Consider the following 24,346-nt stretch of genomic DNA (forward strand, 5'->3'; position numbering starts at 1 on the left):
CAATTACATTTGCGTTAATAACCTGATTACTGATCCATTCTTATTATAGTAATCTAAACACTAATTCTTCTTAATTTATTTTATTAAGCCTAAATCCATCATATATGTTATCATCTAACCTAAATGCCTCAAAATTTATTATTCATTTACTATCAGAAGGAATTTTTATTCCCTATATTTTATACTTTCAAATTTCAAAGTTTACTGTTGCCAACTCTTGTATCTAGAAACTTCATGAGGCCATTACACCATGTTCTATGAATCTGCTGCCTCGAATCCTTGGAGGGGAAGTGGGTGCACACCTCACTACCTGTCCACCTCCCTAGAGTTAACCAATATCTTCACTCCTTCATCTCCTATTCTGTCCACCTCCCCAATGCAAGAGTCAACCAGTTTATTAATTCTTTCACCACTATTCTGTCCACCTCCCCAATGTAAGAGTCAAGCAGTATATTCACTCTTTCACCATCTATTCCATCCACCTCCCTAATCACTGTCTATCTGCCTGTGGTACATAAGCATGTACAAAGGAATATTTCTAAGATAAGGGTGTAATAGGCTAACCTAACACACACACAACAATTGGTTCTACTTCAAATTAATTTACTGTCTAACAATCTGTCTGTGATATATATGCACTGCTAAGAGCTTGTATATAGACTATGCTAACCTAACCTAACACACATACAATAAAATAAACAAATGTCATATGATACATTTTTTATTTACAGATAAAGTATATTTACAACACTACACAATGAAAAACATGAATACGATGGCTCAATCTATATATACATGGACTCTTGCAACCAAAACATCATGATATTTCCTGCACAAATGACAGTGCAGGAAACAAATGAAAGGAGTAATGCATGACATGATAATAATAATAATAATACTAAGCTTAGCATGAGGAATGACAATGATTATAATTCAACCAGCATTGATTGGCAGATTTTATGATGAAATGTTGTTACAAGCTATTATAGGCACGTACCATCACCAGTTCATTAATATAGGCTCTTTTTGAGGAGGCAGAGGCCAAGAGAAGGAGAGAGAGAAAGGTGTTAGGCAAGAAACAAAACAATAATCTCACTTCATCTCACCTCTATCTCTCTAAACCTCTCTAACTTGTCTACATTTCTCATTATAAATATTTTTAAAAGTTTAAGCTGGGAGAGAGACAGGAATAATCTCACTTCATCTCACCTCTCTCTCTCTCTTAACCTTCCTAACTTGTCTAAATGTCTCATTGTTGATATTTTTAGAGGTTCGGGGGAGACAAAAGGTGATATGAGGTGTTATGAGAGAAAATACATAGGAATATTCTCACTTCATCTCACCTCTCTCTCTTAACCTCCTTCCTAACTTGTCTAAATGCATTATAGATATTTTTTTAGAGGTTCAGGAGAGAGACAGAGGTGATGTGAGGTGAAAAAAGTCGGTAACAAACTCATCTCGCTTCATCTCACCTCTTTCTGTCTCTTCACCTCCTCTCTAACTCACCTAAATGTCACAGATATTTTTTGCACACTTTTTTAGGCATAAGTAACGTATTCACAACTACTCACAACGCACACAGCTGTTTGATTCCACACGTCTAAGTCAACCTTCAGTGTTCGGCAGCAAACAAACATATGAGGTGTCTTTGGCGTGCAGTGTTACCACCACAAATACAAACACTCTCATTGGGACCTGAAGATCTCGTGTTGTTTGTACCTGTTTTGCCATTGTGTGATGGATGTAGGTCTAATGTTGTCTTTTAGTATATAGTAATCTTTTATGACCTTTTAAACTAATACTGGTAAATTTTATAGAATCTCTTCTTATTAAAAGGCTTCTTACTTATCTTCACTGTTCTGTCGTTTTGTTTTAAGCGTTAATGCTTCTTTAAAACTTAAACTGCCAAACTTTTCTGCTTATTTTCACTTATTCACATCCCTATTCTGTTCTTTAAATGAGTAGTAATCTTTTTAAGTATCACCGGTTACTTTAAATATGTAGTAATCTTTTTAAGTATTGACTTTTAAAGTACCACTGCCAAAAGTTTTCTCATGTCCCCCTGATAACAAGACTTTCTACTTATTCTCATTTATTTTCACCCCTATTCTGTCCTTTAAATATGTAATAAGTCTTTTTAAGTATTGCCTTTCAAACTAACACTGCCAAACTTCTTAGAATGCCCTCCTATTCTGTCTACCTCACTAGTACAAGAGTTAACCAGTATCTTTACAAGACTTTCTATATATTTTCATCCCTATTCTGTCCTTTCAACATGTAATAATCTTTCAAGTATAATCTTTCAAGCTAACAATGCCAAACTTTTAAGAATCCTCTCCTATTCTGTCCACCCCACTAGTGCAAGAGCTAAACAGTACCTCCACTTTTTCAACCCCTTCACTGTTACACTCTAAAATCTGCCAGTTTGTATTTCCTATGACAATTTCTCTTTATTCTCATCCCTATTCTGTCCACCTCACTAGTGCAAGAGCCAGGCAGTATTGTCATTGTTTCACCCCTTCACTGGTGCACTCTGGGACTCTGCCTGTCAGTGTTTCTATCTCAAAAGAGGAGTATTAGACACCTCAGGAACTTTTTTTTCTGCCTTGGCCAGTCTCCTTAATATGAAAAGTAACGATATATAAATAGTAATTGTAATTTTGGGTTAATTGTTGTTAGTTTTTCCCTGTTGGCCAGACTCTAAACTAAAAAAAATAAATAAATAAAAATAAATAAATAAATAGCTATAAATAAAACCGAATACACAAATAAACACAAAAAATACCAATAACACTAAATCATTAACTAAACAAACAGTAAATAAAATAAAACAATATAAACAAATAAACAAGAAAATAACAATAAATCTAACTGTATGCCAGGCAGGCTAAATAAATAAGACAAAAATAAACAAGAAAATAATAAAAATATCAAAAATAATAAAAAAATAAATAAATAAAATAATAATAATAAAACTACCCATTTATATATCAGTCCAGCAATCACAAACACAGGACAGCCCAAATAATAATAAACAGAACCATAAAAACCTTAAGAATATGGCTACTTTCAAATAAAAAACACAAATAAAATAAATAAATAAACAAATCAATAATAAATAAATAACAATACCAAATCTACCTATTTACATACAGGGCTGCTTAAACAAAAACAATAAGACCATACAAGACCCTTAAAAGCATGGAAGGATTGTATCAGTATTGCCAAGACTAGCTATGAACCCCTTGTGACATCAACAACATAGGTGCATCTAATGTACTGCAACTTTTCAATGCCCCATTTGGTAAACTTTTAAAAATATTCACCCTACAAGATTTAAACCTACAATATAATTCACATGAGAAGTTGTCATGTTAGATTTTTGTAGGGAGGAAGTTATCTTAGAAGTGTAAATGTAGATAATGAATTACAATGTAAGTTACGTTACTGCCGTTGTTTATATTAGATGTCTCAGGTTATTTAAAATTGTTTATGAGTGAAATTAATGTAGAAATGCTGGCCCATCCCTAGTGTATGTGTGTGTGTGTGTGTTTATTTACCTAGTTGTAGTTACCTAGGTGTGTGTGTGTGTGTGTGTATGTCCGGAACCCATTAATATCACAGCTGTATCTGGAATAGCATCACTCATTACTTCACAATACATTCCCCTGCCTCTCCCCCCAAAGACACATCACGTTAACATTATTTACACTCATAATACTACTAATTAAAAACACACACACACACACACACACACACACACACACACACACACAGACAGACGAAAGAGGAACGTTCAATCAAGTGGAGGAAGAGGAAGAGGAGGAGCAGGAGGAGGAGGAAGAGGCAGAGATAAATGAAGGATAAAAAAGAATGATACAGTAAAATCCCTCTTATCCGGCATCAACGGGACCGCCGACATGCCGGATACTTGAATAGAAGTGAAGTTATGTCCACAATCACCACCCTACACTCACGCATCTTACCATAACAAAGATCAGCTGCTTAAGTGTAAGCACAACACGCTTCCTCTTTTCTACAACTTTAGGCATGATGAAGGCGTCAGGCGATAAACAGTGCACACGCGGGACTGAGTCACTGAGTAAACACAGTGCAGTGGGCCGCGGGTGGCGCAAAGCAGTGCGCTCCGGTGGCGAGGGGACAAAGTATGCCTCGTGTGTGAATTTTAATCGATTTTATGAGTACACATTGATTTTTTATTGATTTTAAGGCTCGGGGAAAAATGTGCCGGATACTTGAAGCTGCCGGATACTCGAATGCCGGATGAGAGGGATTTTGCTGTAATTACAACTCATGACACAACTCATGGAGGAATACTTCATCAAGTGGAGGTGGTGGAGGAGGTGGAGAGTGATGTAGTGGAAGAGGAGGAGGCGGTGAAGTGGGAGCGTTGGCGGGACAGGCGGAAGTGGTCCTCTGGCAAGATGTCCTCCACGCTGCGGCCCTGCAGGGGACGCAGCGGCCGCCGGGCTCTCAGGCCGCGTGTGGTGGGGCGGCACGCTGGGTCCCGGGACAGCATCAGCTTGAGGAGGGAGCTCTGCGGGGCGGGATGTGTGTTAAGGCACGGGAAAGTTGGTAAAGTTTGCTGCAGCTAACAATAGGCACAGAGAAGTCAAGACAAAATTGGTGTTCTCACACATCAAGGCACAGAAAGGTCAGGACAAGTTGCTGTTCTCACGCATCAACACAGAAAGATCAGGAGAGAATTGCTGTTTTTAAAAAGTTACAGTAAAAACACAAACCAAACAGCTTCACCTCACCAATTCCTCCCATCTGTCTCACCTCATCAGGGAAGTTGTCCTCAAACTTTGGAGGGAAGAGCAGCTCCTCCCTGAGCCGCGTCATGACGGCCAGGCGCTCCATGCCCGTCCCAAAGGGCACCAGCATCTCAAAGAACACCAGGCCCAGTGAGTAGATGTCCACCTTGTAGTCGTACACCTGCCCACTCACCTGACAATGACAAGAGAGGTGACTGTGTGTGGTGTGGTTAGGTTAGGTTAGGTTACGTTAGTTTACATATTCTTAGGTTAATTTTGACTTGGTTTAGATCAGTTTTGGTTTAAGTTAGTTAGATTAGTTTAAGTTAGGTTAGTTTACATATTCTTAGGTTAATTTCGATTTGGTTTAGGTCAGTTTAGGCTGAAGTTAGTCTAGTTTAGGTTTGATTAGATCAGGTTAGGTTAGGTTTGGTTAGGGTAATTTAAGTTTAGTTAGGTTAGTTTAGATTTGGTCAGGTTAGTTTAGGTTAATGCAGGTTAGGTTAGACTAACACCACATACCTGCTCTGGACTCATGTAGAGGCGAGTTCCAACACGATGAGTATGCGTGCGCTCAGTGGGGAACCTCTGCAGGTGTGTGGCAGGCGTGTAGGCGGCCTGCTGCTCCTCCTCCTCCGCGATGGTGGTGACCAGGCCGAAGTCACCCACCTTCACTTTGCCCTCCAAGGAGAAGAAAATGTTGGACGGCTGCAGGAGAGACAGAGAGAGAATTAGTTGTGGAGGTAGGGGAGAGTGAGAGAAAGAAAGAGATATTGGATGAAAGAGGCAAAAGAGAGAGAGAAGGATTAGGTATATAAAGAGAGAGAGAGAGAGAGAGAGAGAGAGAGAGAGAGAGAGAGAGAGAGAGAGAGAGAGAGAGAGAGAGAGAGAGAGAGAGAGAGAGAGAGAGAGAGAGAGAGAGAGAGAGAGAGAGAGAGAGAGAAAATAGTTACAGTTCTAATCAGTTTCATCACAATACACCATCAATTCAAGTTCTGCGTTCTCTAACACATGTAAAATCTATATTCCCCTCAGCCCAGTCGGTCACCATTCATCACATTCCCCACCCACAGTCTCAGCCCAGTCGGTCACCATTCATCACATTCCCCACCCACAGTCTCAGCCCAGTCAGTCACACTCATCACATTCCCCACCCACAGTCTCCTTCAAGTGTTCCATTGAGTGATGACTTTTGTCCCTCAGGTGCTGGGAGTGGTGAGCACATCAGACGGCGCCCCAATCACCTTCTCCCAAGAGACACAGATGAAGACCAACGTGTACGAGATCGACTAGACACGCTCCCCTTCCCTCGTGGCGCACAACTATTAGAGGACTCAAGTTTAGTTCCCCGGGCCAAGTCTTGTTTAGTGACGCGACTGAGAGGTAGCCAAACCAGCCAGCCAGTCCATCAGTCAGCCAGTCACACGTCATCCTTAGCATCTTTAGAGAACTGGTTATTATTTTCGAGGAACTCTCTACATTCCTTCATATCAGACTTGTTTGTTGTTGATGGTGAGGATTATTTTAGTGACTTATTGGAGCTTTTGTGGTTAACTTATTCTGTTTATCTTGTGTTTCCTTGATGGTTTAGTTGTCAGCCGTCTGTGTGAAGGCAGCCGGGGAATAGTGTTGTGTTTTGTGGGTCTCTATGCCGTACTAAAAGGGTTTGTGTCTGCTGCCTGCCCTGCCGCCCACCACCACTCCTCCCACCATGCAGTTCTCCGTTATTGAGTGTTAAATTACTGCTCTTGTGTGTTTATTCTATTGACTCAAGTGGACTTTATTATTTTTTGCTTTTCCTTTTTACTTAAGATTTTTATTTTTCTTTGCTTTATTAATAAATTTTGTTTTCTCACTAGCTGACTAAATTTTTCTTTACTTTTCAAATGGGGTGTACCAGATTTTTCTTTTCTCTGGTATTTACAAAATTTTTCTTGTTTTCTGGAGTTTCCCAAAGTTTACTACATTATCTCCAACATTTCCCCTTTTTTTTATTAGAGAAACACAATTGAACTACTTGCAAATAAATGGGGAAAAATAATTACACTATCAGAAAAATATAATTTTTTGCCAAAACTGCAGAATTTATATTAAAAACAAACTTTATAAACAGCATGGAAACCAGGATTGTCTTTTGCATCTTGGGTAAGAGAAGAATTAATACATTGTCCACATCTGGGTTTCCTTCTCCTCCTCCTTTTCTTCCCTATCATTGCCCTGACACTTCCCTCAACCATGTATATGCACATCATATCCTTCCTATCCATACCAGACCAGCAATCCTACATGGGGCAGCCCAGACAGAGCACCACACACACATGCACACACTCAGCCCTGTTGGCCCCTGGTGGAAAGATCACCGCACACACCATTCACACTCTCAGCCATGGTGGAAAGGGAGTCTCATGGACCACCCTCTTGCACCCCAGGAACCTCGGCACACCACAGTAACAGGGAACAGTCTCCTCTTAATCTTTCCTCCTCCTCTTTTCTTTCTTCATGTCCTCTCACACTCATGTATATCCATATTATCACATCCTATATATAATTCTCCCACATCATTCTCATCACCAGTGTTACCATCACACACACACACACACACACACACACGTAAGAGACACTTCTGCCAGTCACTGCGATCTCTTATCTGGTGAAAAACAATTCTGATCTACTGTGCAATGTTTGATTAGGTGTAAGTCATGAGAGGAGAGAGAGAGAAAGAGTGAGAGCAGGCTGGGTGGCCCTGTGGTGCATACAGTGTTATGTCAATGCCAGAAGGTTGTGAGGTCACTCCTGGCTCCTTGCAAATGTGTGGTGGGAGAGGTAGCACTGATTGATGCCACAACACTTTGCTGTTGTGTGTCTTTTAACTTACAAAAAGCTACAGACCCTTTCATACTTTTTATTTTGAGAGAACTGCATGTGGTGTGATACTGTTGGCAAGACCCTTTCGGACTTCCTATTCTGAGAGAACGGCACCTGGTCAAATATTGTCAGCTTAAGAACAAAAGGCAAGACCATTCCTTCCTTCCTTCCTTCCTAGGTTGAGAGAATAAAACAGCACCTGCTCTAATATTATCAGCTGGAGTACAAAAAGCAATGAGCTCTTCCTTCTTTCCTAGGTTGAGAGAACACAGTGGTCTATTATCAGCTGGAGCACCACATGAGCTGCTGGTGTACAAACAATTAATTTTATAAAGAACAAGGCCAGGGTTGGAACACACGTCTTGAACATGACGTTTTGTAATTTACACTCTGCGTAATGAGGCTGAAAAAACAATTAACAAAGGATTAACATCATTTATCTGGGACGTGAGTCGTGGCCATTGTGTGTGTGTGTGTTTCCACCTGACATTTCTTGGTAACTGAGTAAGAGTATTCACTGTAGGTAAGTTTGAATTCAAGAGAGCTGACTGAAGTTTCCCTTATTTCCATCTGTTTGATCCTTTATACATGTACAAATCAAATCAAGATGGGTTTGGATTCCATGAGACTTTTTATAACAGAGAGCTAAAGTTAAACTGATGGCTAGGAATATTTGCTCCACTCCAAAAGGGTTTCAATCTTAACTAGCTTTATACTGTGAGTGATAGAACATTAAACCTTCTTTCAAGCCAGGTTTAGATTCCATATGACGTTTTATAACTGAGAACAAATGTAAACTAAAAAGAATATTCACTTCACTCAAAAAAGGCATCTGTCTTATCAAACTTGCTTGTATTTTGAAACACTTCTGCGCCATACTTTCACTACTTTCAAAAGGCTCTAGTTAAAGTGAAATGAGTTTTACGAATGTTTTTTTATGGTTCTAGTGAGAGATTAACAACATTTCTACATTATTAACAGGAGAAATACTCTAGAGAACCTGGCTAATCATCTCTGTGGCCTTGGAAAATAGTCGTGGTGAGAGAGCAAGGTGTTTCAGAATGCTGGCCACTGTACTGTAAGTGTCAAAATATTCCAAGACATTTTTAAGACCGGTTTGGATTCTGTTTGACTCATCACCATTGTCAGTTCCCTTATTTGCAATCTCGGAGATCCACAGTACTGTTTGTTGTAAGGGTGAGGAGCTGCTGTACATAAGTGAAATCTACGCGTTAGTAAAAGTTTCTATTTTACATGCAACGGTGCCACCTGCTCCATAATATAAAGTAAGGCTGCTGTTGTATTTCTTTGAGTATTGTTTTCAATATATATCCCCCTAAAATAAAGAAGTAAAGTTTGCTGCTAGTTTTGTTGGCCTACCTGGGATGTGTTTGTTGTGACAGTTGATCAGAGGAGTTACTCATTTATAAGATCAGCCTTGACTTCAAAATACAATGAGAAGCTATTGAAGGAGTAAGGTTTGTTTGTTTCACTGGCCTAGCTGGGATGTGTCTGAGTGCTGTGTGAATGACTGAATGCAGCACAGAACATACTAATTATAAGGAAACTAAAGTTGATTTCAAAGTAGAAAGAAAAAAAGTCAAAGAAGACTTTTTTTTTTTTTTATGTAGGAAGGACACTGGCCAAGAGCAACAAAAATCTAATAAAAAAAAATGCCCACTGAAATGCCAGTCCCATAAAAGGGTCAAAGCAGTGGTCAAAAATTGATGAATAAGTGTCTTGAAACCTCCCTCTTGAAGGAATTCAAGTCATAGGAAGGTGGAAATACAGAAGCAGGCAGGGAGTTCCAGAGTTTACCAGAGAAAGGGATGAATGATTGAGAAAAGCTTTTGATTCCACCCTGTCTAGAAGAGCAGTATGAGTGGAACCCCCCCAGACATGTGAAGCATACTCCATACATGGACGGATAAGGCCCTTGTACAGAGTTAGCAGCTGGGGGGTGAGAAAAACTGGCGGAGACGTCTCAGAACACCTAACTTCATAGAAGCTGTTTTAGCTAGAGATGAGATGTGAAGTTTCCAGTTCAGATTATAAGTAAAGGACAGACCAAGGATGTTCAGTGTAGAAGAGGGGGACAGTTGAGTGTCATTGAAGAAGAGGGGATAGTTGTCTGGAAGGTTGTGTCGAGTTGATAGATGGAGGAATTGAGTTTTTGAGGCATTGAACAATACCAAGTTTGCTCTGCCCCAATCAGAAATTTTAGAAAGATCAGAAGTCAAGCGTTCTGTGGCTTCCCTGCGGGATATGTTTACCTCTTGAAGGGTTGGACGTCTATGAAAAGACGTGGAAAAGTGCAGGGTGGTATCATCAGCGTAGGAGTGGATAGGACAAGAAGTTTGGTTTAGAAAGTGTTTAGTGTTGTTTGTTTCATTTGCCTAACTGGGATGTTTCTGTGCTAATTGTTCTGTGTGTGTGACTAGCCATCACTGAACTTGTTAATATCTAACAAAACTAAGCTTGACTGCAAAAGCTGTCAAAGAAGCAAAGTTTGTTGTGTTTCCTTAGCCTGGCTGGGATGTGTCTCTGCATCAACTGTCACATGTCAATGACCATCCATCACAACTAATGAAGCTCTGAGGAAAGTAGACATAAGAATGAAAGACTCTCATGAATGTGTCAGTACTTCATTTTGTTCAATCAGACAATGAATGACAATCTTAAGCCATAAACACGAGTGAAAAACTATTCACCAAATTGTGGAAGAATTAAACTTGGTATATTTCAAAATAAAAGACGGCGGAAGACGAATAAAAAACAGCAGTGAAATAACCAGCGTGTAGAACCATTCGTTACATTGTGGCTGAATTAACCTTGATACATTTCAAAACAAAACCGTAAAAAAATAAATAAAATAACAATAATAATAATAATAATCAAATAAACTTCCTAGACTTGAAAGTAAAAGACAACGAGAGACAAACCACAAACAGCAGTGAAATAACCACCACTCTGCGGAACCATTCATCATGTTGTGGCTGAATTAACCTTGCTACATTTCAAAACAAAACAGTAATTATAAACCTGACAGCATGGACACTACCTATTTTTGACCTTACATTCCAAAACAAAACAGTACACCTAAATATTGACAGTATGAAGATAACTAAACTTTCCTCTATTAGCTGAATAATTATTAACTCAGTGAAGTGACTGCCACAAGACCCAGTACCACCAAGCCAGTCAAGGCAGGGTGAGACGGAACAATTGCTCTTTCCTACTCAATATTCCATCAATTTCTATATCAAAATTCCTCACTGGAACATCAGATGGAGACTTTAGAATGAACAGTTTCACCTTCATCAATCTGTGTCCTGTCTGTCCACCTATCCACTCGGCAGGACACAAAAATATACTTCATTTACTTATGTGTCATTGGATGGGACCCCTAATTCTTGCACTGCTATGAAAAAATGCTTCAAATATATGATGGAACTAATGGCTACCTTACACACACACACACACACACTATCACATAATTAGAGTGACAAAATTTTACACACACACACACACACACAATCTTACATATCTGGCTTCCATGGGTTGTCCCTCACAGACTGAATAAGCTTGAGCGCTTCATCGTACAGTGCTGCATCTGTAACACAACACCCACCACTTCAGTCTTGTGGCCTTCCTTACGTTAACTTATTTATTATTAGTAGTATTTATCATCATCAGTTTCCTATCACACCAGACCATATTCTGAAACACCTCTGCGCCACAGCTCCAATACTTTCAAAAGACTCTAATTGAATTGACATGGGTTTTCAAGTGTTTCTATGGTTCTAGTGACAGATTAACAAGAGAAACACCCTTAAGAACCTGGCTAATCATCTCTGTGACCTTGGAAAACAGTCATGGTGAGGCTACAGGGATGTTAAGAGTGTTTCTATGGTTCTAGTGACAGATTAACAAGATTTATACATAATTAACAGGAGAAACACTCTTGAGCACCCGGCTAATCATCTGTGGCCTTGAAAAACAGTCACAGTGAGAGAGTAAACCATTTCTGAATACGGCAAAAGGAGGAGGCCAGCTACTCACCAAACTTGTCGGCCTGCATTTGGGGGAACGTGATGTAACTCTGGCACATCACCTTCTGCCCCTGACCCACACCGTGCACCTCAATGACGCCCTCCAAGTTGTCCTGCAGGATGAGAAAAGGAGGAATTAGGTTAAGTTGGATTAATATTAGCAAGTGTTTATGTTCTACTGTATTGCATTACCTCCTTCCGAGTTAGTTTAGTGGATGACGAGGATGTTTAAAGTTTGGTTAGGTTAGTTCTATATAAAAGTTACTTCCTAGGTTTTTTACCATGTTTGGTTCTATTGTAATCCATTATCACACCCTCGTGCATTTCCTGCTGGTGATAATGATGGTAATGACAGTGGTGAAGGTGCATGGCAGTACCTGGAGGGGGTTGGGCAGGGTCACCATCACCATCTTGCCGTCACTTGCTTTCACCATCAGAGAGGAGCCAGAGGGGTCAACCTGGTGAGGAGAAATAATGAGATTTGTCACCACCAAACTGTCTGGATTGAGAGGTAATTACAAGTGCTGGAAGAGAGAAGTAGAGAGGTGCAGTGGTGATGTCAATAAATGAACTGTTATATGGCAGTAAGGAATCTCAACTTTTTATCATGACTCAACAAGGAGCGAGGAGCACGCTTCTCTCTCTCTCTCTCTCTCTTTTTCCTTAACTCTCCTCCCGACTCCCTCTCTCTCCCTGCTTGCCTTTCTCCCGTCTCTCTTTCTCTCCCTAGCTCCTCTTCCCCTCCCCTCTCCTCTCCCAGGCTACTTTGTCTCTCTCTCCCTTGCTTCTCTCCCCCGTCTCTCGTTCCTTGCCTCTCTCACCCTCGCTCCTCTCCCTATTCCCCATATCTCTCCCCTCTAGAAGAATAACAATAAAAACATGAAGAGTAACTAACAAACACAACGAGTGAGGAGGTGAAATAAGCCGGCCTGCCACCACCACCACCACCACTGTCCTCACCTGTGCCACGGTGCCCACTAACACCACCTTCTGGCCTGTGTACATGGGCAGCAGGGCGCCGTTCACCCTCATGCTTGGCTCGCTGGCATTGGACACCATCACGCACACTGACACAAAGATCACAGGATATGTACTACACTATTTGTTGTGGTTCCCTTCCCGCGCTTTTGTCTGCTTCCATGTGGGGCAGAGTTGCCAGATTGTTTTGGCCACATTATCGTACTACACCGGTTGAAATTACTGTACTTCTGGTAAAATTATCATACATATGTAATTATTCCAAATATTATGCAAAACTGCCACTTTCCAAATACAGCAGAATTTAGGTTTTATATATATATATAAATATATATATATATATATATATATATATATATATATATATATATATATATATATATATATATATATATATATATATATATATATATATATATATATATATATATATAGAGAGAGAGAGAGAGAGAGAGAGAGAGAGAGAGAGAGAGAGAGAGAGAGAGAGAGAGAGAGAGAGAGAGAGAGAGAGAGAGAGAGAGAGAGACTCCGCCAGTAATTTCTTTATTGTTACTCGTTCACAGACGGCAAGTTCTGTGACTCCCTCCCTCTCCCTCTCCCTCGCCCACACAAGATGTCGGTGCAGATAGAAAAAAAAAAGCGCTATGAGTGTTCTGCCCTCACGCGCGGCTGGAAAAGAGAGGGAGTGCTGAGGAAAACTGGCCTGACTTGCGGTAAAGTAGATGTGTATTATTACACATCTACATCACACACACACACTGCATAAACATATGTACAACGAAAGACAAGGCAACACACACACACACACACACACTGCATAAGCATCTTTACAACGAAAGACAAGGCAACACACACACACACACACACACACTCACACACTGCATAAGCATATGTACAACGAAAGACAAGGCAACACACACACACACACACACACACACACTGCATAAGCATATGTACAACGAAAGACAAGGCAACACACACACACACACACACACACACACACACACACACACACACACACACACACACACACACACTGCATAAACATATGTACAACGAAAGACAAGGCAACACACACACACACACACACACTGCATAAGCATCTTTACAACGAAAGACAAGGCAACACACACACACACACACACACACACACACACACACACATCATAAGCATATGTACAACGAAAGACAAGGCAACACACACACACACACACACACACACACACACACACACACACACTGCATAAGCATCTTTACAACGAAAGACAAGACAACACACACACACACACACACACACACACACACACACACACACTGCATAAGCATCTGTACAACATAAGACAAGGCAACACACACACTACATCACCATCTGTACAACGAAAAATAAGGCAACACACACACACACACACACACACACACACACACACACACACACACACACACACACACCTTGAAATACCTTGAAAAAAACACTGAATATTTACTGGGAGGGACTGGAAGGGAGTTACGGAAGGTACTACTCTGATAACGTCACGGTCTGGGGGGGGCCTTGTGACGTCACGGGGGGGTTGATGACGTCACAGAGAACGTTATTTACGTATGTACGTATTTCATTTTGAAAATGACCCCTCTAAAAAACGCAGCTAGACAGGAATGCTTTATAAATTTAGATTTGCCACATTTATTAACTAATGCCACAAATACCAACACATTTCAAAACGCAGTAGTATTAAAGATATTTAAAAAGAAGTATCTGGAAACTGTTCGAATTTTCACCCCATTTAAAATCGTTCAAATGTCCACCCATTCTGGCTTAAACATAACGGAAAACACTTTAAAAAATCTGAACTATTTTCTAAAACCATTTAAAGTGAGCTACAAGCACAAATAAAAAAAAATTACCGAAAAAAATTCAATATTATTGGAAGTTGAACACGAATAAAAACAAGTGTACGGTGCACGCATTTCACTGAGCGGGACGGCAACACACTTAAAAAAACATCAACTATTTTTTAAAAGCAATAAGAACCTAGTACAGGCTAAAATAAAAAATTTAGTTTTGGGACCGTAAAAATATACGCCGAAAACGGCCCTCTTATTTACACAAAAACAACGCCAAAATCACCTCTTTTCATGCAACACACGCGCTCAAATAACTTAAAAAACAACGAAATATTTTTACAAACCATAAAATCTTAGCTACAAGCCGAAATAAAATACTTAGGAAATAAAAAAAATAATATTGGAACCGGGGGTCCGGGGAGCCTTATCCAAGATGGCGGCTGGGGGGGCCAGTGGAGGGGACGACCAACCCTTCTCACTCATTTAAACCCTCGCCAAACTTAAACTAAGTAATGGCAGGTATATCTAACGAGCGGATATTAAAGCTAGGTCATGTGGCTCCGCTTTGCGACAGTATTGGTTTAAAACACTCACAGATAAGATAAATAATGGCTGATAAATAGAGATGACCCAGATTGTTTACATTTTCATTAAGTTAAATTTTACGGTTTTTAGCAACGAGACGAGGCTGACACAGGGATATATTGTGCTGGAGGTTAGGTGAGATGCGTTAAAATGAGTTAAAACCGTGGATTGTTCAGTTATTCATTAAAAAGTTACGTTAAGTTACCTAAATTTATTCTAACACTTCCTGACCTTACCTTCCCTGTGGTGGTGATGGTGGTGGTGCCTCCTTGTCACTATGGCTGGCTGTCTAGCACCTTCTCACAGCCAAACTTTTCTTTATTTTGCTTGTTTTCACCCACTGCTGCCTTCGGGTGTCCACTGCTAGAGCCCACGCCTTCCTCATTACCAACTAAAGAAGGTTTAACTCATGGGTAAGCCTTGGCAGCCACTGTGTAGGCGTGGTTACACACAAAAAAAATAAAAATAAAAAATCTGTCAGGCTGGGAGTTGAAACAGACGCGTACTAACACCACCCATAGAGGCGACACACTGACTGTTTAAAGTGTCAGGCAGCAGCAACTTTTCACTCTTTCCAACGAGCCGCCATTTATTTATTTATTTTATATATATATATATATATATATATATATATATATATATATATATATATATATATATATATATATATATATATATATATATATATATATATATATATATATATATATATATATATATATATATATATATATATATATATATATATATATATATATATTTGTTCATCCGTTATCTATTTAGGCACTTATTTATTTACTTGTTTGCTTTCAAAACTCACAATTACATTTGCGTTAATAACCTGATTACTGATCCATTCTTATTACAGTAATCTAAACACTAATTCTTCTTAATTTATTTTATTAAGCCTAAATCCATCATATATGTTATCATCTAACCTAAATGCCTCAAAATTTATTATTCATTTACTATCAGAAGGAATTTTTATTCTCTATATTTTATACTTTCAAATTTCAAAGTTTACTGTTGCCAACTCTTGTATCTAGAAACTTCATGAGGCCATTACACCATGTTCTATGAATCTGCTGCCTCGAATCCTTGGAGGGGAAGTGGGTGCACACCTCACTACCTGTCCACCTCCCTAGAGTTAACCAATATCTTCACTCCTTCATCTCCTATTCTGTCCACCTTCTCAATGCAAAAGTCAACCAGTATATTAATTCTTTCACCACTATTCTGTCCAATTCCCCAATACAAGAGTCAACCAGTATATTCACTCTTTCACCATTATTCTGTCCACCTCCCCAATGCAAGAGTCAACCAGTATATTCATTCTTTCACCACTATTCTGTCCACCTCCCCAATACAAGAGTCAACCAGTATATTCACTCTTTCACCACTATTCTGTCCACCTCCCCAATGTAAGAGTCAAGCAGTTTATTCACTCTTTCACCACTATTCTGTCCACCTCCCCAATGTAAGAGTCAAGCAGTTTATTCACTCTTTCACCAATATTCTGTCCACCTCCCTAATGTAAGAGTCAACCAGTATATTCACTCTTTCACCACTATTCTGTCCACCTCCCCAATGTAAGAGTCAAGCAGTTTATTCACTCTTTCACCACTATTCTGTCCACCTCCCCAATGTAAGAGTCAAGCAGTATATTCACTCTTTCACCATCTATTCCATCCACCTCCCTAATCACTGTCTATCTGCCTGTGGTACATAAGCATGTACAAAGGAATATTTCTAAGATAAGTGTGTAATAGGCTAACCTAACACACACAACAATTGGTTCTACTTCAAATTAATTTACTGTCTAACAATGTGTCTGTGATATATATGCACTGCTAAGAGCTTGTATATAGACTATGCTAACCTAACCTAACACACATACAATAAAATAAACAAATGTCATATGATACATTTTTTATTTACAGATAAAGTATATTTACAACACTACACAATGAAAAACATGAATACGATGGCTCAATCTATATATACATGGACTCTTGCAACCAAAACATCATGATATTTCCTGCACAAATGACAGTGCAGGAAACAAATGAAAAGAGTAATGCATGACATGATAATAATAATAATAATACTAAGCTTAGCATGAGGAATGACAATGATTATAATTCAACCAGCATTGATTGGCAGATTTTATGATGAAATGTTGTTACAAGCTATTATAGGCACGTACCATCACCAGTTCATTAATATAGGCTCTTTTTGAGGAGGCAGAGGCCAAGAGAAGGAGAGAGAGAAAGGTGTTAGGCAAGAAACAAAACAATAATCTCACTTCATCTCACCTCTATCTCTCTAAACCTCTCTAACTTGTCTACATTTCTCATTATAAATATTTTTAAAAGTTTAAGCTGGGAGAGAGACAGGAATAATCTCACTTCATCTCACGTCTCTCTCTCTTAACCTCCCTAACTTGTCTAAATGTCTCATTGTTGATATTTTTAGAGGTTCAGGGGAGACAAAAGGTGATATGAGGTGTTATGAGAGAAAATACATAGGAATATTCTCACTTCATCTCACCTCTCTCTCTTAACCTCCTTCCTAACTTGTCTAAATGCATTATACATATTTTTTTAGAGGTTCAGGAGAGAGACAGAGGTGATGTGAGGTGAAAAAAGTCGGTAACAAACTCATCTCGCTTCATCTCACCTCTTTCTGTCTCTTCACCTCCTCTCTAACTCACCTAAATGTCACAGATATTTTTAGCACACTTTTTTAGGCATAAGTAACGTATTCACAACTACTCACAACGCACACAGCTGTTTGATTCCACACGTCTAAGTCAACCTTCAGTGTTCGGCAGCAAACAAACATATGAGGTGTCTTTGGCGTGCAGTGTTACCACCACAAATACAAACACTCTCATTGGGACCTAAAGATCTCGTGTTGTTTGTACCTGTTTTGCCATTGTGTGATGGATGTAGGTCTAATGTTGTCTTTTAGTATATAGTCATCTTTTATGACCTCTTAAACTAATACTGGTAAATTTTATAGAATCTCTTCTTATTAAAAGGCTTCTCACTTATCTTCACTGTTCTGTCGTTTTGTTTTAAGCGTTAATGCTTCTTTAAAACTTAAACTGCCAAACTTTTCTGCTTATTTTCACTTATTCACATCCCTATTCTGTTCTTTAAATGAGTAGTAATCTTTTTAAGTATCACCGGTTACTTTAAATATGTAGTAATCTTTTTAAGTATTGACTTTTAAAGTAACACTGCCAAAAGTTTTCTCATGTCCCCCTGATAACAAGACTTTCTACTTATTCTCATTTATTTTCACCCCTATTCTGTCCTTTAAATATGTAATAAGTCTTTTTAAGTATCGGCTTTCAAACTAACACTGCCAAACTTCTTAGAATGCCCTCCTATTCTGTCTACCTCACTAGTACAAGAGTTAACCAGTATCTTCACAAGACTTTCTATATATTTTCATCCCTATTCTGTCCTTTCAACATGTAATAATCTTTCAAGTATAATCTTTCAAGCTAACAATGCCAAACTTTTAAGAATCCTCTCCTATTCTGTCCACCCCACTAGTGCAAGAGCTAAACAGTACCTCCACTTTTTCAACCCCTTCACTGTTACACTCTAAAATCTGCCAGTTTGTATTTCCTATGACAATTTCTCTTTATTCTCATCCCTATTCTGTCCACCTCACTAGTGCAAGAGCCAGGCAGTATTGTCATTGTTTCACCCCTTCACTGGTGCACTCTGGGACTCTGCCTGTCAGTGTTTCTATCTCAAAAGAGGAGTATTAGACACCTCAGGAACTTTTTTTTCTGCCTTGGCCAGTCTCCTTAATATGAAAAGTAATGATATACAAATAGTAATTGTAATTTTGGGTTAATTGTTGTTAGTTTTTCCCTGTTGGCCAGACTCTAAACCAAAAAAAAAAAATAAATAAATAAAAATAAATAAATATATAGCTGTAAATGAAAGCGAATACACGAATAAACACAAAAAATACCAATAACACTAAATCATTAACTAAACAAACAGTAAATAAAATAAAACAATATAAACAAATAAACAAGAAAATAACAATAAATCTAACTGTATGCCAGGCAGGCTAAATAAATAAGACAAAAATAAACAAGAAAATAATAAAAATATCAAAAATAATAAAAAAATAAATAAATAAAATAATAATAATAAAACTACCCATTTATATATCAGTCCAGCAATCACAAACACAGGACAGCCCAAATAATAATAAACAGAACCATAAAAACCTTATGAATATGGCTACTTTCAAATAAAAAACACATAAATAAAATAAATAAATAAACAAATCAATAATAAATAAATAACAATACCAAATCTACCTATTTACATACAGAGCTGCTTAAACAAAAACAATAAGACCATACAAGACCCTTAAAAGCATGGAAGGATTGTATCAGTATTGCCAAGACTAGCTATGAACCCCTTGTGACATCAACAACATAGGTGCCTCTAATGTACTGCAACTTTTCAATGCCCCATTTGGTAAACTTTTAAAAATATTCACCCTACAAGATTTAAACCTACAATATAATTCACATGAGAAGTTGTCATGTTAGATTTTTGTAGGGAGGAAGTTATCTTAGAAGTGTAAATGTAGATAATGAATTACAATGTAAGTTACGTTACTGCCGTTGTTTATATTAGATGTCTCAGGTTATTTAAAATTGTTTATGAGTGAAATTAATGTAGAAATGCTGGCCCATCCCTAGTGTATGTGTGTGTGTGTGTGTGTGTGTGTGTGTGTGTGTGTGTGTGTGTGTGTGTGTGTGTGTGTGTGTTTATTTACCTAGTTGTAGTTACCTAGGTATGCGTGTGTGTGTGTGTGTGTCCGGAACCCATTAATATCACAGCTGTATCTGGAATAGCATCACTCATTACTTCACAATACATTCCCCTGCCTCTCCCCCCAAAGACACATCACCTTAACATTATTTACACTCATAATACTACTAATTAAAAACACACACACACACACACACACACACACACACACACACAGACAGACGAAAGAGGAACGTTCAATCAAGTGGAGGAAGAGGAAGAGGAGGAGCAGGAGGAGGAGGAAGAGGCAGAGATAAATGAAGGATAAAAAAGAATGATACAGTAAAATCCCTCTTATCCGGCATCAATGGGACTGCCGACATGCCGGATACTTGAATAGAAGTGAAGTTATGTCCACAATCACCAGCCTACACTCACCCATCTTACCATAACAAAGATCAGCTGCTTAAGTGTAAGCACAACACGCTTCCTCTTTTCTACAACTTTAGGCATGATGAAGACATCAGGCGATAAACAGTGCACATGCGGGACTGAGTCACTGAGTAAACACAGTGCAGTGGGCCGCGGGTGGCGCAAAGCAGTGTGCTCCGGTGGCGAGGGGACAAAGTATGCCTCGTGTGTGAATTTTAATCGATTTTATGAGTACACATTGATTTTTTATTGATTTTAAGGCTCGGGGAAAAATGTGCCGGATACTTGAAGCTGCCAGATACTCAAATGCCGGATGAGAGGGATTTTGCTGTAATTACAACTCATGACACAACTCATGGAGGAATACTTCATCAAGTGGAGGTGGTGGAGGAGGTGGAGAGTGATGTAGTGGAAGAGGAGGAGGCGGTGAAGTGGAAGCGTTGGCGGGACAGGCGGAAGTGGTCCTCTGGCAAGATGTCCTCCACGCTGCGGCCCTGCAGGGGACGCAGCGGCCGCCGGGCTCTCAGGCCGCGTGTGGTGGGGCGGCACGCTGGGTCCCGGGACAGCATCAGCTTGAGGAGGGAGCTCTGCGGGGCGGGATGTGTGTTAAGGCACGGGAAAGTTGGTAAAGTTTGCTGCAGCTAACAATAGGCACAGAGAAGTCAAGACAAAATTGGTGTTCTCACACATCAAGGCACAGAAAGGTCAGGACAAGTTGCTGTTCTCACGCATCAACACAGAAAGATCAGGAGAGAATTGCTGTTTTTAAAAAGTTACAGGAAAAACACAAACCAAACAGCTTCACCTCACCAATTCCTCCCATCTGTCTCACCTCATCAGGGAAGTTGTCCTCAAACTTTGGAGGGAAGAGCAGCTCCTCCCTGAGCCGCGTCATGACGGCCAGGCGCTCCATGCCCGTCCCAAAGGGCACCAGCATCTCAAAGAACACCAGGCCCAGTGAGTAGATGTCCACCTTGTAGTCGTACACCTGCCCACTCACCTGACAATGACAAGAGAGGTGACTGTGTGTGGTGTGGTTAGGTTAGGTTAGGTTACGTTAGTTTACATATTCTTAGGTTAATTTTGACTTGGTTTAGATCAGTTTTGGTTTAAGTTAGTTAGATTAGTTTAAGTTAGGTTAGTTTACATATTCTTAGGTTAATTTTGATTTGGTTTAGGTCAGTTTAGGCTGAAGTTAGTCTAGTTTAGGTTTGGTTAGATCAGGTTAGGTTAGGTTTGGTTAGGGTAATTTAAGTTTAGTTAGGTTAGTTTAGATTTGGTCAGGTTAGTTTAGGTTAATGCAGGTTAGGTTAGACTAGCACCACATACCTGCTCTGGACTCATGTAGAGGCGAGTTCCAACACGATGAGTATGCGTGCGCTCAGCGGGGAACCTCTGCAGGTGTGTGGCAGGCGTGTAGGCGGCCTGCTGCTCCTCCTCCTCCAAGATGGTGGTGACCAGGCCGAAGTCACCCACCTTCACTTTGCCCTCCAAGGAGAAGAAAATGTTGGACGGCTGCAGGAGAGACAGAGAGAGAATTAGTTGTGGAGGTAGGGGAGAGTGAGAGAAAGAAAGAGATATTGGATGAAAGAGGCAAAAGAGAGAGAGAAGGATTAGGTATATAAAGAAAGAGAGAGAGAGAGAGAGAGAGAGAGAGAGAGAGAGAGAGAGAGAGAGGAGAAGAGAGAGAGAGAGAGAGAGAGAGAGAGAGAGAGAGAGAGAGAGAGAGAGAGAGAGAGAGAGAGAGAGAGAGAGAGAGAGAGAGAGAGAGAGAGAGAGAGAGAGAGAAAATAGTTACAGTTCTAATCAGTTTCATCACAATACACCATCAATTCAAGTTCTGCGTTCTCTAACACATGTAAAATCTATATTCCCCTCAGCCCAGTCGGTCACCATTCATCACATTCCCCACCCACAGTCTCAGCCCAGTCAGTCACCATTCATCACATTCCCCACCCACAGTCTCAGCCCAGTCAGTCACACTCATCACATTCCCCACCCACAGTCTCAGCCCAGTCAGTCACCATTCATCACATTCCCCACCCACAGTCTCCTTTAAGTGTTCCATTGAGTGATGACTTTTGTCCCTCAGGTGCTGGGAGTGGTGAGCACATCAGACGGCGCCCCAATCACCTTCTCCCAAGAGACACAGATGAAGACCAACGTGTACGAGATCGACTAGACACGCTCCCCTTCCCTCGTGGCGCACAACTATTAGAGGACTCAAGTTTAGTTCCCCGGGCCAAGTCTTGTTTAGTGACGCGACTGAGAGGTAGCCAAACCAGCCAGCCAGTCCATCAGTCAGCCAGTCACACGTCATCCTTAGCATCTTTAGAGAACTGGTTATTATTTTCGAGGAACTCTCTACATTCCTTCATATCAGACTTGTTTGTTGTTGATGGTGAGGATTATTTTAGTGACTTATTGGAGCTTTTGTGGTTAACTTATTCTGTTTATCTTGTGTTTCCTTGATGGTTTAGTTGTCAGCCGTCTGTGTGAAGGCAGCCGGGGAATAGTGTTGTGTTTTGTGGGTCTCTATGCCGTACTAAAAGGGTTTGTGTCTGCTGCCTGCCCTGCCGCCCACCACCACTCCTCCCACCATGCAGTTCTCCGTTATTGAGTGTTAAATTACTGCTCTTGTGTGTTTATTCTATTGACTCAAGTGGACTTTATTATTTTTTGCTTTTCCTTTTTACTTAAGATTTTAATTTTTCTTTGGTTTATTAATAAATTTTGTTTTCTCACTAGCTGAATAAATTTTTCTTTACTTTTCAAATGGGGTGTACCAGATTTTTCTTTTCTCTGGTGTTTACAAAATTTTTCTTGTTTTCTGGAGTTTGCCAAAGTTTACTACATTATCTCCAACATTTCCCCTTTTTTTTTATTAGAGAAACACAATTGAACTACTTGCAAATAATGGGGAAAAATAATTACACTATCAGAAAAATAAACTTCTTGCCAAAACTGCAGAATTTATATTAAAAACAAACTTTATAAACAGCATGGAAACCAGGATTGTCTTTTGCATCTTGGGTAAGAGAAGAATTAATACATTGTCCACATCTGGGTTTCCTTCTCCTCCTCCTTTTCTTCCCTATCATTGCCCTGACACTTCCCTCAACCATGTATATGCACATCATATCCTTCCTATCCATACCAGACCAGCAATCCTACATGGGGCAGCCCAGACAGAGCACCACACACACATGCACACACTCAGCCCTGTTGGCCCCTGGTGGAAAGATCACCGCACACACCATTCACACTCTCAGCCATGGTGGAAAGGGAGTCTCATGGACCACCCTCTTGCACCCCAGGAACCTCGGCACACCACAGTAACAGGGAACAGTCTCCTCTTAATCTTTCCTCCTCCTCTTTTCTTTCTTCATGTCCTCTCACACTCATGTATATCCATGTTATCACATCCTATATATAATTCTCCCACATCATTCTCATCACCAGTGTTACCATCACACACACACACACACACACACACACGTAAGAGACACTTCTGCCAGTCACTGCGATCTCTTATCTGGTGAAAAACAATTCTGATCTACTGTGCAATGTTTGATTAGGTGTAAGTCATGAGAGGAGAGAAAGAGAAAGAGTGAGAGCAGGCTGGGTGGCCCTGTGGTGCATACAGTGTTATGTCAATGCCAGAAGGTTGTGAGGTCACTCCTGGCTCCTTGCAAATGTGTGGTGGGAGAGGTAGCACTGATTGATGCCACAACACTTTGCTGTTGTGTCTTTTAACTTACAAAAAGCTACAGACCCTTTCATACTTTTTATTTTGAGAGAACTGCATGTGGTGTGATACTGTTGGCAAGACCCTTTCGGACTTCCTGTTCTGAGAGAACGGCACCTGGTCAAATATTGTCAGCTTAAGAACAAAAGGCAAGACCATTCCTTCCTTCCTTCCTTCCTAGGTTGAGAGAATAAAACAGCACCTGCTCTAATATTATCAGCTGGAGTACAAAAAGCAATGAGCTCTTCCTTCTTTCCTAGGTTGAAAGAA

At 39.9% G+C, this 24,346-nt stretch overlaps 2 protein-coding genes and 1 long non-coding RNA gene across 5 annotated transcripts; 1 reads left to right on the forward strand and 2 right to left on the reverse strand.

The window, feature by feature from the left end:
• Window positions 1–707: 707 nt before the first annotated feature.
• LOC135094722 (eukaryotic translation initiation factor 2-alpha kinase 3-like) lies at window positions 708–15,630 on the reverse strand. Of its 3 annotated transcripts, none has more exons than XM_063995055.1 (7): window positions 15,337–15,630; window positions 12,073–12,153; window positions 11,706–11,808; window positions 11,187–11,256; window positions 5,301–5,486; window positions 4,804–4,971; window positions 708–4,558 (listed from the first exon to the last, which is right to left on the reverse strand). In XM_063995055.1, the coding sequence occupies exons 4-7, from the start codon at window positions 11,199–11,201 to the stop codon at window positions 4,343–4,345; spliced, it is 585 nt and encodes a 194-aa protein (XP_063851125.1). In that variant the 5' UTR covers window positions 11,202–11,256; window positions 11,706–11,808; window positions 12,073–12,153; window positions 15,337–15,630; the 3' UTR covers window positions 708–4,342. The 3 variants fall into 3 exon arrangements, with proteins under 3 accessions (XP_063851125.1, XP_063851126.1, XP_063851127.1); XM_063995056.1 differs by lacking the exon at window positions 15,337–15,630 and adding an exon at window positions 12,591–12,666; XM_063995057.1 differs by lacking the exons at window positions 708–4,558; window positions 4,804–4,971; window positions 15,337–15,630 and adding an exon at window positions 12,656–12,865 and having other exon boundaries at window positions 5,346–5,486.
• Window positions 4,809–9,001, forward strand: LOC135094726 (uncharacterized). Its single transcript, XR_010263953.1, has 3 exons — window positions 4,809–4,928; window positions 5,373–5,521; window positions 5,982–9,001. It is a non-coding gene; the product is annotated as an uncharacterized LOC135094726 (long non-coding RNA).
• Window positions 15,631–17,014: 1,384 nt separating the features above from the next.
• On the reverse strand, window positions 17,015–21,845 carry LOC135094724 (eukaryotic translation initiation factor 2-alpha kinase-like). The gene is made up of 3 exons (XM_063995058.1): window positions 21,658–21,845; window positions 21,161–21,328; window positions 17,015–20,915 (listed from the first exon to the last, which is right to left on the reverse strand). The coding sequence occupies exons 1-3, from the start codon at window positions 21,670–21,672 to the stop codon at window positions 20,700–20,702; spliced, it is 399 nt and encodes a 132-aa protein (XP_063851128.1). The 5' UTR covers window positions 21,673–21,845; the 3' UTR covers window positions 17,015–20,699.
• Window positions 21,846–24,346: the final 2,501 nt, after the last annotated feature.

Source organism: Scylla paramamosain, chromosome 46, assembly GCF_035594125.1.
Source record: "Scylla paramamosain isolate STU-SP2022 chromosome 46, ASM3559412v1, whole genome shotgun sequence".
NCBI lineage: Eukaryota > Metazoa > Arthropoda > Malacostraca > Decapoda > Portunidae > Scylla > Scylla paramamosain.